The sequence below is a fragment of the Vidua chalybeata genome, chromosome 15 (genome assembly GCF_026979565.1).
Source record: "Vidua chalybeata isolate OUT-0048 chromosome 15, bVidCha1 merged haplotype, whole genome shotgun sequence".
NCBI lineage: Eukaryota > Metazoa > Chordata > Aves > Passeriformes > Viduidae > Vidua > Vidua chalybeata.
This window is the reverse complement of record NC_071544.1, coordinates 9,851,730-9,865,566: the sequence shown is the minus strand read 5'-3', so window position 1 is coordinate 9,865,566 and position 13,837 is coordinate 9,851,730. Positions and strand designations below refer to the sequence as shown.

Sequence of the window (13,837 nt, the reverse complement as noted above, 5' to 3'; positions counted from 1 at the left end):
CACAAGGTCATTTCACCTACCTTAGGAGTGACATTGTTGTTAAAATCTCCCAGCTAAAAGAAAACCTCTTTAAAGTTATCAAAATACTTTACATGCAGGAAAATGTTTTCTCGCTTTCCTGGGGAACCAGCCCATTCTTTCTTTTGAAAGAGTGAAAGGGGAAAAAAAGAGTCTTTCTACACATCAAAACATAGACAATGCATCAGTGTAAGAAAACGAAATATTTGAAGTAATGCCTTAAGGGTTTTTCTCCCCTAAAAAAATCTCCAAAACTTGAAGGAAACTTTCAGCACTTGAGGATGGCAAGACAGATGCAACCCTGGAAATATCTGATTCTCCCAGACAGTATAGCTGGGAAACTTTTGTTTCCTGTGATGCTACTGCAAGAGAGATTTTTGGCAATGCCAGTATGCACACCATCAGTGCAATGTTTATTACCCTTTACAGCTCCCTGGGAAGTCATTTTTAGTCCTACTCAGTTAAGGATGAGCAACACTGCAACTGCAGCACTTACATCTTACTGCTTCCAGCTTGATTGAACACATCCCTGGAGCAGGATTTTAGTTTAGGTGAGCAACAGACATGATCATAAAGATATAAAATAACATGGAATCCTCTTATAATCATTAATGGGAGGAAACGTCTGGGAAGCAGAGAGCAATAGAAAAGTATCACGTAAGGAAGTAGCACAGCAGTTGCCTCACCACTGCCAAGCAATTCAGAAGCATTTTCACATATAAAGCTTTTAAGCCAATCACTGTGATGCTTTAGCCAGGTAGAGAAATAAATGTAAAATCTGGGACCAGTTAAAATTGCTTTAACGTAATTTTCCTCCTGGGATTTCAGTGTTTCCTTATAAATAAGCAACCCATCCTCTATCAAGAGCCCATTTCTGAGGAGCTGGAAAATCCATATAAAAATAGTTTAGAAATACTTTCAAAATTTAAATATAAAAAGTTCAGCTTACCACAATCTTATTATTGTCACATTTTGATCTTTATAGCAGCTTTAACATGGGAGAAAAACTCAGTAGCTGGCAAAATCATCACCCATTTGACCATCATCTACAGATTTGTTGAAGCCATGATTTCATGCTCACTCTTGGAAAGAACGATGTGCAGTGAAGCAGTGGGGTGACCAGCAGGTCACGAAGGCTGCCCCCTACTCATGGATTCCTCTCTTTAAACAAATAAGGAATAACATCTCACATCTCGGATACATCACAGCAAGGCGTGATCGGCTGGCGTATCAGTAGGTGGGATTGATCCCTAGCACAATCTCTCCCAAAGATCTGGATTCTCCCACGGAATGAACCTTTGTCTCTCCAGTCTCTAAGCAATAAATGTGAGACAAACACCTCTGTGCCACCTCCTGCTGTTCCCTGGCTGCCCTGTCCCAGCACCGGGGCCTTTCCGTGGTGCTGGGCCGGAGCCCTCGCAGCCGCTCGGAGCAGAGCATCCCGCATTCCCTGCCAGCTCTGCTGCCAGCTGCTCGGGAGCTCTGATCACCAGAGACACTGATTTGGCCACTTGCCTGTGTTTAGTTAACAGTGACAGAGTGCTTTCCTTTCTTGCCCACTGAGCGTGGAAGACAAAATGAGCCCTGGTGCTCAAACTGGTGCATGCTGTCAATGGCAGTGCAGTGAGGAGGGTTCCTGATGCCCTGAGCTGGCTCTTGGAAAGGAAATAGTTATTGGGCCTTTCCATCCCAGTCACTGGGTCCTCTGCAGGGAACTCAGAGCTCATCTGACTTTGAGCTTGCCCTTACACACTCACCACTCATCTAAGAGAATTTTCTCAGCACACTTACTGATATAAAATGACACAGCAACACAATTCCCCTTCTTCCTCCCCTCAGCAATGAGTGGTACCAAGAGAGGTCCACCTTAGAACACCAAAGATGAAAATATTTTTCAGATGGCCAAAATCCAAATCTTGTTGAGGAAAACAGACAGAAAAGGCTGTGATCACTACTGTGATATCAGCCCAATCCAACATTGGTAAGCTTTGCATTTCATTAGTACCACCAAATGGCCAACCATTCAGCTGGTATCAGCACTGGGTTTTGGGAGTAGTTAGGAGCCAGGAGGTTTATCATGGGCAAGATGACTGCTTTCCAAAGAGTGCTGCTCATTAGTCACATTGGGAAGGGATATTACTGGAACTACAAATGAGAATAATGAGGATGATTGCTCCGAATAGAATAATGGTGTTAGATCAGCAGATGGGAGAATGGAGTCAGGTACGTTTATCCAAGGCACTGCAGGGAATCAATATCATATTAATGAATGTAAACGAAGTAACACATTCTGAGGATCTCAAGTATGACATCAAATAGGATGCAGATGGGAAGTGATTTAGTTTATCCCTCATTATGTTGTTAATTGTTGTTATTGTAATTAATTATGATGAACTTATCCTCACTGAGTCCAGGCAGACTATTCAGAGAATTGTGGATAAACAGTAATGGTATACAAACAATTTCATATTGCTTTAAAACAGTGCTAGGCACTGTAGTATCTATGTTTTTTGGCATTTACATGATCAAAAATGGCAATTTTCTGGAATATAATTTGTTGCAGGGAAATCGTCACCAGTGCAGCATGGAAACAGATCATTGCCCATTGGGTGCCATTTCATTCTCAATGTCCAAACTCCAGGATCTGAACTCATTTCAGAACAAAGAGATATAATCATGCAGTTTTTATATTAATATTTCTGCTCAAGAAAGTTCTGCAGCATGACTTCTAGGTCTGCTCTTCTTAGAGAGAGGACAATTTCCATATGGTCAAGAGTGCTCTATACCAGGACTCAGCAGCTGGGATCACATTTTTCCAAAGTGCTTGGTTGCTGCTTATGTGCTGTGGGAACCACAATTTCACCCACTCTGATGATTGTGACCAGTTCTATAAGATGCTCTCCTTGCTGGACATTAAGAACTCTGGTAGTTGGCTGTTTGAGACCTGGAAAACATAAGGTTATTTTGATTATTAATATCACTTGCATCGTGGCTCGCAGTTAAGCCAACATTCACTTGCAGGATGGATTTAGGAGGAGTCTTTTTCCTGATATACACGTGCCGCTTGTAGCCAAAATTCCTGTGAGAGAAGGGACTCATAGCACCTTTGAACAGATAAGTGTGTTCCTTAAGCAAGTTGATGGGGCCAGATTTACCTCAGCGTAAGGGATAAATGAAGCTATCTTGAGCAAACAATTACTTTGAATTTAAATCCATTATTTTCTGCTGGTTTTTTCCCATCTGATTTTCAGGAAACACAGAGATTTCAAGCAGCTGAGCTGAAAAGACCCATGCAATTGAGGAAGAGAAGTTAATTCTTTTAGTGCAAGGAAGCAATTTCATCTCAAATTGTATAGGAAATAGAAATCTTCCCCAGTGAAGCTTGCAACAAAGAGATCAGGAATGTAATATACATGGGGAAATGTCAGAGAGAAAAAGTATGGATGGCATGAGAAATGAGAAGGTTGGCCCAGAGGTAACTTTGTGCTTTGATAAATCTCTCACATCAGAGCTGCAGAATGACCTGAAAGGAGGCTGTGGTGAGGTGGGGGATGGCCTTTTCTCCCAGGTAGCCAGTGATTCTCAGTGTCATATCCCCACAAAAGGAGAGAACAAATGTTTGAATGTCATGCAGAGGGATTTGGAGCAATGCACTGCATCATCAAGCAGAGCTTGATTTTACTGTTGGCGCGAACAGATCCTAAACTCTTCTTCAACCAGAAAATCATCAGTGTTATTTTGAAATGCATAGTTTGCATTTAAAGAGAAGCTGTTGACAGGACACTGGAGACAGGCCCTCTCCTTGGCCACATTTGTATTCCCCACATTTCACTAATACCTCTGTCCTGTTTATGAGACATCCAGGGACTTGATAGTTTATCTTCTGAAAACAGGTGTTTCAGCATAAACATTCAAATGAGCTAGGGAAAATCTGCAAGAAAAAAAAACACCTTTTACTTAGTTGAGGAATCAAAAGCTGTGGCTTATTTGTGATGTGTGTTTGAAAACGAGCTGAGGTGATAGGAAAGAGAAGTACCTGAAGCATCAAATGCCATCTTATGTTGAAAAGCTGCTATGCCAACCTTGAGCCTTTAAATTTTCTCATTAAAAAAAAATGTATACCAATATCATTTCTGTTCTAGGTTAATTAAATATTTTCAGAGAATATGGGATGGGGTGGTAGCTCTCTGCTGAATAGCACTGATGTTCCTGCACAGGGATGCTCAGTAATGGTACCTGTCAGGCTGAAGGTGACCTTGGGGGAAGGGAGTAGAGGAGATGGAGGTGTTTTTCTGGCAACTCATTAGGTATGAAAAGAAAGACTGCATTCTGTTCAGGGTGAGAACTTTGGATAAGTCAAATCATCCATTAATTTCAGTGTAGAGGAAGTTAATGTGTACAGAAAACTTATTTTAAGTTTCAGATAGTAAAGAAAATCAATAGAAGTAATAAAAAAGGCTGAGAGTGGACTGATTCTGAAATTTCTTAAGCTAGGGAATCTAAAACTTTGGTTGAAGAGTCAGGAATTGTGCTCAGTCTCAGTCCTTAACTTTCTTTCCTGACTTTGCTTCCCCAAATAATCCATCCATTAATTTTAGATCAAAAAAAAGCCACCCAGACACCTTTTAACGGAATTGTTCCAAGGGGAAGTCAAAGTAAAGTATTTTTCCTTTTCTAATGTTTTTATTGATGGAAAAACGGCTTCCAAAATTTATTCATTAGTTTTGGTCCCACAGAAGCTATATTTATCAAAAAATTAATAATTTCCCAGAAGGTATTATTGGTAGAGTTTGTAAGAGCTAGAGCAGAAAAGAGATAAAGTACAAAAGAGTAGAAACAAAACAGGGAGGTGCAAACCTGTCCTTTCTGCTGCTTTTGGTTGTTCACACTTCAGCGTTCTTGGAATGTTATTGCTGAAGATTAAACACATACCTGGACCTGCAAATGATGCTGCAAGAGAATGGTAACAAATTTTATAGGATTTTCGACTCCACAACTAGAATTACTACCATCATCTCGTTGAGCTTGTTGAAGGATTTGATGTATCTACCAGTCAATAGGTATAAGATGAAATCCATGTGGTTTAATTGATTCCTTACTGCTCTATCCCCTTGGTGGAGGGATATGCTCTCTTAGAGATGAGCTTCTGCAGTGCATATGAAGAGATGAATTGCAGCTGGAAAGCAAAGAATAAAGAGACACTAAAAAAATTGTCTTATTGTAAATCAGTCTGCAACTGCCATTGACATCCTTGTAATGATGCAAGGGATATTATTTCCATGGCTTGTTGGAAGTCAGAAAACCTTTGGTCCTCAATCAAATGATGTTGTTGTTTTCTGGGCTTCTTTGGAGAAGAATAATGTCAACCCAGACAGCACTCAGGTTTGTCCTTGGGCTCTTATATTGGCCACATCTCTCATAGTATCTCCTGACAGAATCTAAAATCCCCCTTTGCCTGGAGGCCCCTCTGCTCTGCCATGCTGCAACCTGGCACTGCTCAGAGGACAAACCACGGCCATGTTTATCTTGGCTCCATTTCGAAGGGTCCAAATTGCTTGGAAAGAAACAGAGTCACACTTGTGAAATGTCAAACTCTTGTATATGAACAGATTGCTTATTATATTATGCACGCTGGAGATTAAGAAGTCAAGGTTTGGATCATTTTGAAAATGAACCAAGGCATCTGTTCCTACCTCTAGAAACATTTAGCAACCTGCACCTGAGTGGGGAAATGTTTTAAACGAGCACTGGGCTCTAAATTCAGAGACATGCCCAAGGGTACAGCACAATGTACCCAGAGCTCCAATAATTCTCTGATGTGCTGCCACTTAAGAAGCAAGAGAACATAAACCAACTGGATGTGCTTCCTGGAAAATTAACTGTACAGCCTGGGCATAGACTGTGCACATAGGCATTTAGTCTGCAAACAATAAGAATGCACTCAACTGTATTCAAAAGTGCCAGCAGCTGGCAAAGCTCTTTGGGAGGGGTGCTCAGTGCATTTCAGAGGATAACAAAGTTATATGGTCAGGATCAGTGCAGGGCCCTTCCTCAGCATCTTCTCTCACCACCTTTCCTACCCCAGGCCTTCTTTTCACTCCCAAACCTATGGCCAGGCAAAGACACTGTAAGTACCCAGAAGGAAATCTGTCCCACAACTTTTCTATACAGGCTTGTGCATATTTCATGTGATATCTAATTGGTAAATATTTATAAGCATTTTGAATAGTTGACACAATGGTTTATTTAACAATTTCATTTCAAATCTTGCATGAAATATTTCTGCTTTTGTCCCCCTCCTTTCTCTCAGCTTTGTTATCTTTCTACAATAATTTTTACTTGGGGGACTTTTCTGTTCTTATTTACAGAATTACCTCTCCATTTTTTTTTCCTGCTGTCTCTTCTCAAAATGCTAATCTAAGCAATGCAATATTTCTCTCCTTGTTATATGTGTATGTGTGATGTAGATTAAATACAAAGAGCCAAGAGCTCAAAGAAACATAAAAAGAGACTCTGTGCAATGCGCCTAGAGCTTTAATTTGCACAGCAAATTTAATGCTACCCAGAAATGCCAGGTAGGTTCCTGGTCTTAGTTTTTTCTCATTTCACTTAACTTTTTTATGCAAACTCCATCCCTCTGACCTGAAACAGTTATATTCTGAAAAAATCTGGTTGGTTTTGAACAGATGTGGAGACATGACAGAGTTCATTTAGAACATAATCAACAGATAATAATAGGGTACTCAGAGAAATTGCAGTGAATGACAAGTACCATCAGCCTTTTCAAAACAGCAAAATTAGACATTTTTAACTCCACATGCACAACAGTGTTAGAAGAAGCAGGAAATTACTAATTTGGAATCCTTTTATTACATTCTAGTTTTTAAAAAATGATATTGTAACATTCTCAGGCATTATCCTGATCCTGCTCTGCTCACTGCCTCTATTGGAAATAATATTCTCTTCCATGTGTTATTTGAAGCAGACTGGCTCTCTTGCCTACTTGGTTGTGTCCCTCATCTTCTTCCCTGAGGCTTGACAACACTCAGCCTGTCAGGATGAGGCCCCAGTGTCTCTCATGTACGATCTGCAATTTTCACTACTGTAAAAATCCATCTGGTTTATGAGCCTTTTAATCCTCAGACTTCCATAATATGGCACCTAACTGGGGAGCTTGGGAAGGTTTGGGTTATTGTCATTGCCTGTGTCTGTTTCTGCTGCCCTGCCAGGAGACCTGAGCTGGATTTTGTGTCTCCAGCCCTGAGTTTTTTGTTGTGGTACAAGTCTGACCCTGCTTGCCACCCATTGTCTGTCCAGGCTTGCAGCCAGGATGGTTCTCCACAAAACTTATTTAGACAGTGGGGCCATGAAGTGCCTGGTTTAGGGGTTGAACCTGGCTGGCAGGGCAGTGGTGAAGTGGGGACTGTCCCTTGGCACCCCAAGACACAGTGGCCATCTGCTCCTCGGTGACCTGGCAGAGTCACGGGAGTCCTCAGGGCTATGATCTTCAAAACCCTTGGTGTAACAAGAATCACAGAGAATCACAGAATACTCTGAGTTTGAAGGGACCCACACAGATCATCAAAGTCCAACCCCAAGAATCCCATCATGTTCCTGAGAGTGTTCAGCTCCTTGAACTATTTCAGATTTGGTGCTGTGACCACTGCCCTGGGGAGCCTCTTCCAGTGCCCAATCACCCTCTGGGTGAAGAATATTTTTCTAATATCCCACCTAAACCTCTCCTGACACAGCTTCATGCCATTTCCCCAAGTTCTTAAACTGCTCGCCAGTGTCTGGAAGTATCTGGAAATGCATCCTTGTTCTTCTTCACCTCTTCCTCCCACCCCTTGCTAATCTCTGCCCTTCCATCCACTGTTCCAGCACTCCTTCCTGCAGGGAAAGCAGCATCTTGCATACTTCCAAATGTGTGAAATACAGGCAAATGTGTGAAATACACAGTGCTGGCACGAAGACCGATAGAGCTTGGATGCTGCTTGTGAATCAATCTCCTTGGCTTCCTTGGGATTTTTCCTGAGCGTCAGAACTCACAATTCAGGATTTTAGATGCAGGTATAGAATTTCTGCTTGCGTCACCAGAACTGTGCTTTGCAAGCCAGGATCAAGAGAAGTTTGGCTGTCAGACCTCTGTTAATCTCAGTTGTTAAGTAAAGAATAATGTGTGCTTGAGAGAAATACCTTGACATGAGGAGAGTCGTTGAGCGTGTTCTCGCCATCAGGGTGATCAGGATTTTCTATGATGACTGTGAGCACTAAGGAGGCCAGAACAAAGATGACAAATGATTTTGTAAAAGGGATCATCAAAAGACACAGCAGGTTCAGTGATCTTTGAGACTTGTCTTAACAGATGAGCAGTTTTCTGAGAGATGTAATCTGCCCGCCTGCCTGGCTGCAGAATTGCTGGAGGGCATTTTATTATTTATTTTATTTTATTTTATTTTATTTTATTTTATTTTAATTTTATTCTTTCTACAGCCTGTATCTTGGAAAGAATGTATGACTGCTTGTGTCTATTTAAAAATCAGAGTAAAAAATTTAGAATGAGGAAATCATCCACAGTTCCTACAAATGTACAGAACCAGTAAAAACATTAAGGTTGGAGATGTGGTCTTGATAGAGTTTTCCAGGTGGGAACCTGCCATTTGTAGATGCTTTGGAAGCACTTTCCTAGTTGCTACTAAACATCTTTCCTTAAAGAAAGGAGAAGAGGGAAAATAATCTAATCTAATACAAACTAGTTGCTCAGATGATGTGGAAGTGGTAAAGAGAATTACCTAAAATGTGCTGGTTAAGAGATAAGCTTGTGAACTTTGCAAACAGTACATAGAGAATGGTATTAAAGCTCAGCAGCGTTCTCACCCTTGGTTTTTTTTTAAGCTGCTGGGCTAATTAAGCATCTCCATTACCTGTGGCAGCAAGACATTTCATTCCCACCCTACACATGTTCTCAAATCTATCTATATTTGCTGTCCTTCATTATTTCTGTAATTATTTTGAGGCTGATATTTTTGTTTGGCCATCTATTCTCTCAGTGAAGAGGTAAGCGTTCAATTTATTGAAATTCATCTTGGTGTGGGGAAGATTAAAGCATGGAATTGATTTGAGAGGAGTGCTTTGAAGCCATAAAGTACAATCTGTCTTTCATTTATATTTCAGACCTTACCTCACCCTGTATTTGAAAACATTTACTCCACAAATCCTATCTATCTCCACAAAATGCTCAGGCATTAGATTTAGATGTAAGTGGACCATCATCTTCTGCCTGAGACATAAGAACATCTGAAATCTTAGTGCTCTAACTTGGAACAATTATGGAAGTCTTGGTGCCCCAGCTTCTGCAATGGGGCATTCACCCAGATAAAGATCTGCTTGTTGTAATCTCATGTCTCCTCTTAATGAAGATTTGAAGTTCTTGCCCCTCTCTGTTAACAACACAATTAGAACACCTGCTCTGATTACAGCACTCAAGGTCTAAGAGAGGAACTCAGATCTAAACTTTTTTGATACATAAGGGGATGTAAACATACAAGCTTCACCTTGCAGAAGATGTCAGCAGTAAAATCCCTGCTATTCCTCAGCTGTCCTCAGCCCGTTCTCCCAAACAAGGATCAGAAATGGCTTCTTCCCTTTCCTGTCAGCATGCCCCACTTGCAGCCCTGAGGGGCTTTCTGGTTCCCTGTGATTATTATTCTGTGATTATTCAATTATTTTGTGCTCTTCCCAGCTGTTCCATGCATGAAAAGCAAAGCTGGGACATGCAAACACATTCATGGTAGAAGTAACCTCAGACCTATGACAAAGCTATTAAACCAATGGATTTTAAAAATTCATTATCATCTCTGTTCTGAAGGGGGAAAACTGACCAAAGAAGTTAAGCCACCTCTAATTAAGTGTTCTAGACATTGCTGTTCTAACTAATTAATGAATGTTTGTACAGTGCTTTGAGATCTTTGTGTAACAAGGAAGGCTAATATGTTGCTATGTGTAAATGATAGAATAGATAATTTAGAAAATACAGAAGCACAAAGCCAGGTTACCCTTATCACTTCATCAAAGCCACATTTAACTATCTTCTTTTGGCTGCTGGCTTAATTAGATAAGGTACTGAATTTAATTAACTCATCAAACCTAATTTAAAAAGACCTCTCAAGTCAGAGCTTGTCTTATGCTTATTATTCCTATTTGTTGCATGGAGCCTTTAATATCACCATTTTGTTATGATATTAATGGTAGCCTTAATTGTGTTCTAATTTACAACACCTCCCTTGTTTTTTAAGTGTCAGCATGTGATAATCAATCACAATTTAATTTAAGGCGTGGAATTTGCTCTTCTAGTCCTCTGTCAAGTCAGGTACAGGTTATCTCTTTCCCCACAAGTGTAATTTGAGTTTTCAAAGTGAAATTATTTCACAGGAAATCATGTTGAGTTTCTGAAGTTCCATTTCTTGGAGAGGTGTTGTGACAATGCTCATCTGGATGCTCTTTCAGGAATGTTTAACTAAATTCTAAGGTTTGAGGTTGAAGTTAGTATTGCAACTATATAATTCATTTGAACACATCTGTGTGTGATGCCCCAGCTTGTTGTACCAGTCTGAAACTTCTTGAAAGTTACGAAAGAAAGAATTACTAGGAAAGAATCTAAACTGAAAAATTTGCTGTATATTTTAACCAGTTAGCAGGACCCTTTTTTGGGCCATATTTTTACATTCCTGAAGATACACCACACAGAGAGCAGAGATCAACTGATTGCTTAAAATCAAAATTTCCCTAGAAATTATTTACTTGTTCTGTAAAACTTGTTCTATTATCATGCAAACTATGCTGCTGATAGAGACATTGCTAATTAAGTCTGGAGGAGTTCCTGTACTTTTGTGAAAAACCATCAACATGCTGTGTAAATCAAATGCTTTCTTACTCTTCCAGGCAGCAGTTTTGCAGAAGTAACCTTGCTCACAATTGCTCTCTCTTCCTTTTTTCATTTGGTGTTTGCAGCCCAGCTTTCCAGCACACAATTAAATACCTTTTTTTCTGTTTTCCCTCAGAATGACTACAGGAAGTTATCTATGCAATGCAAGGACTTTGTTGTGGGGGTGCTGGACCTGTGCAGAGACACTGAAGAAGTGGAGGCTATTCTGAATGGAGATGTGAACATCCAACTGTGCCCTGAGCACCACCGGCCAAGTTTGAGCAGGATTAAACTTGCTATTAAATACGAGGTCAAAAAGGTAAGCTCTTCCTTTGGGGAAAATGTCTTCACATTTAATTATGCTTCCTTGTTGCCACCTGAAAAATAAACAAGACAGATTTCAGTGGAACCAGGACTGTATCTAGAATTTTAGCACCTTGTGGCTTGATTTGCATTTTCTCATATTCTTTAGTATGGAGAAGTTTATCTGCAAAGTGAAAAATAAATTCTTCTAGAGGTATTTGAATCAACGAGTCAGCCTTACAGAAGTGTGTTGTGTGAGTGGAAAATGCTATTCTGGCAAATTCTAGGCCTGGGTGGTCCCAATTAATTGCTCCTACAATATGCTTTGATGGAAACTGGGCTCCTGCTACGGGACTCGAAGAGCATTCCAAATTTTTGAGCTAACATCTGCTCTCTCGTTCCCCTCCCAAACCCACCACCTGCTTCATTTTGCCTCTTGACTGCGCTGCTCTGCTGGCAGGAGAAGGTCTTTTCCTGTTATGAAAGCCATTAATTAAAGAGAATCTTAAAACATATTTGAAATTAAATGCTTTCATGCAGAAGCACATAGTATGGAGCCAAATATTCTCTCCTAGGATGTTGTGTCTCTGCTTTGTTCCATCACCAAAACCAAGCTGAACACCTCAGTTTGCTCTCAGTCAGATGATCAACAAGCTAGGTCAAGTTTAGTTATTCAAACTGTTGCTTTGGTAACAGGAGGCCAAACCTCTGGTGCTTTTTCAGAAAATGTACTGATCTAGAAGACACAGATAGTACCTCATCATGGAACAGTGCCCAGTGATCCATGACCTGAGAATCATCAGTCACAGAATCACAGAACATTCTGTGCTGCAAGGGACCTTTGTCAGAACCTCGAGCCTTTTCAATGTGTGAATTCTCCTGTGCTACTTTGCTCACTTATCCTTCTAAAAATTGGTGTCATCCTTTTGATACCAAGACCATGAGCTTGAGCCGCTGTGCTGCTCTGAGCACTTCCACCCTGCCTTACCTGGTTCCAGAGGGACATTCCCCCCAGTTCTTACCCTCTCTGTATGTGCAACTTTTCACAATGCATGAACATTGACCTAAAGCACCAATGGGAGGTCATGTACAGTTGATCTTTTCATGTATAAATATCTTCCTAAGCCCAGGAAAGCTGAGCATCCTTTGTGGATCACAGCAACTGGTTGCACACTGGTAACAACTGTTGAATTAATCCTAATTTCAGGATATGAACATGAGCGTTCAGCAGTCTCGTGATGACTCTCAGGTCAGTACTTTTCAGCACATTCCTTTCAGCAGCTGGTTTGTGTGTTTATGTGTAAGATGAGTATTTAACTGCTAACTCCAAAACAAGACCGTTCAATCTCTGGAAGACACAGACACACTCAGATAAATGGCTTTGGCTTTGGCAGTGACATGATAATGGACTGATACTGGTCACACTTGCTGAACAAAAACATTGTGTTATGGTAGCACAATAATTAATTCCTTAAGAGGCAATGCATTTCAGGTGCAAGCTTTTTATTCAGTTGAGAGATATTTACATTTATGTGTACAGATCTTGTGATTTGAAATCCATTTCCATTCTAAGGAAATGCTATTATAGAGAAGGGTCAGAGGGAGGGTGAAGTATTATGCATATTTAATAAACTGATTTTTGGACAGATTCTGTAAATTTCAAGTCACTTTTTCAAAGCTAATGACTCATTATGACTAGACCTTGTCCAGTTCTGATCTCCTCAGTACAAGAGAGATGTGCAGCTCATGTAACAGGTCCAGCAGAAAACAGAGATAATCAAGGCACTGGAGCATCTTTCTTATGAGGAAAAGCTGAGGGAGCTGGGCCTGTTCAGACCTGAGAGGAGACCCCATCAATGTCTGTCAGTGCCTGCAGGGAGGGTGTCGAGAGGATGCACCAGGCTCTGCTCAGTGCTCCAGTAACAGGACAAGAGACATCAGACAGCAACTGCTGCCCAGGAAGTTCCACCTGGATATGAGGAAGAATGGTTTCACTGTTCATGTGACCAAGCACTGGAAGAGATTGCCCAGAGAGTGTGGAGTCTCCCTCACTGGGGATATTCAAGAATTGTGCCAGCATAATCCTGTGCCATGTTCTCTGGGATGACTCTGCTTGGGCAGGGGTTTTATATAAAACAACTTCAGGGACTTCAGAATGGTCTGACAACAGGGAAAAAAAAAAGGTGTTAGTGGTTATGAGTTATTTTTTCATTAAGTTCATATCCAGACTAAATATTTGCACACGCATGGGAAATTTTAAGAAATATTCGATGTTTAAAAAATCTATTCCTACCATTAGCTTCTTAATTCACATTTCCATATTAATACTCAGTGCCTACATTAGGCTTTCTTTGAAGAAAAATTGCAGAGAAGCATGAAACACATTGAAAATTATTATTTAATATCCATTACTTTACTTTTACGGCTGCTGATGCAGTCTGTATTTCATCACATTTTTATTTCTAGAGTCTGGGAAAGATGTCAAGGACTCCCACCCTCGGACAGAAGAGCAATTGCATCTGCAAAGTTTCATCAGGCCTTTGCAAAATCTTTTAAAATCTTCCTTGTTCTTCCAAATTTCTTCACTGTCCT

General features: G+C 40.5%; 1 protein-coding gene across 2 annotated transcripts in view; it reads left to right on the top strand.

The window, feature by feature from the left end:
• Window positions 1–13,837, top strand: part of TRPC7 (transient receptor potential cation channel subfamily C member 7) — a 64,273-nt gene that overhangs the window by 8,076 nt on the left and 42,360 nt on the right. For both annotated transcript variants that reach the window (XM_053956614.1, XM_053956615.1), the window contains exon 2: window positions 11,079–11,261. In XM_053956614.1, coding sequence (XP_053812589.1) covers window positions 11,079–11,261 — 183 coding nt within the window. The remainder of the gene's footprint in view (window positions 1–11,078; window positions 11,262–13,837) is intronic.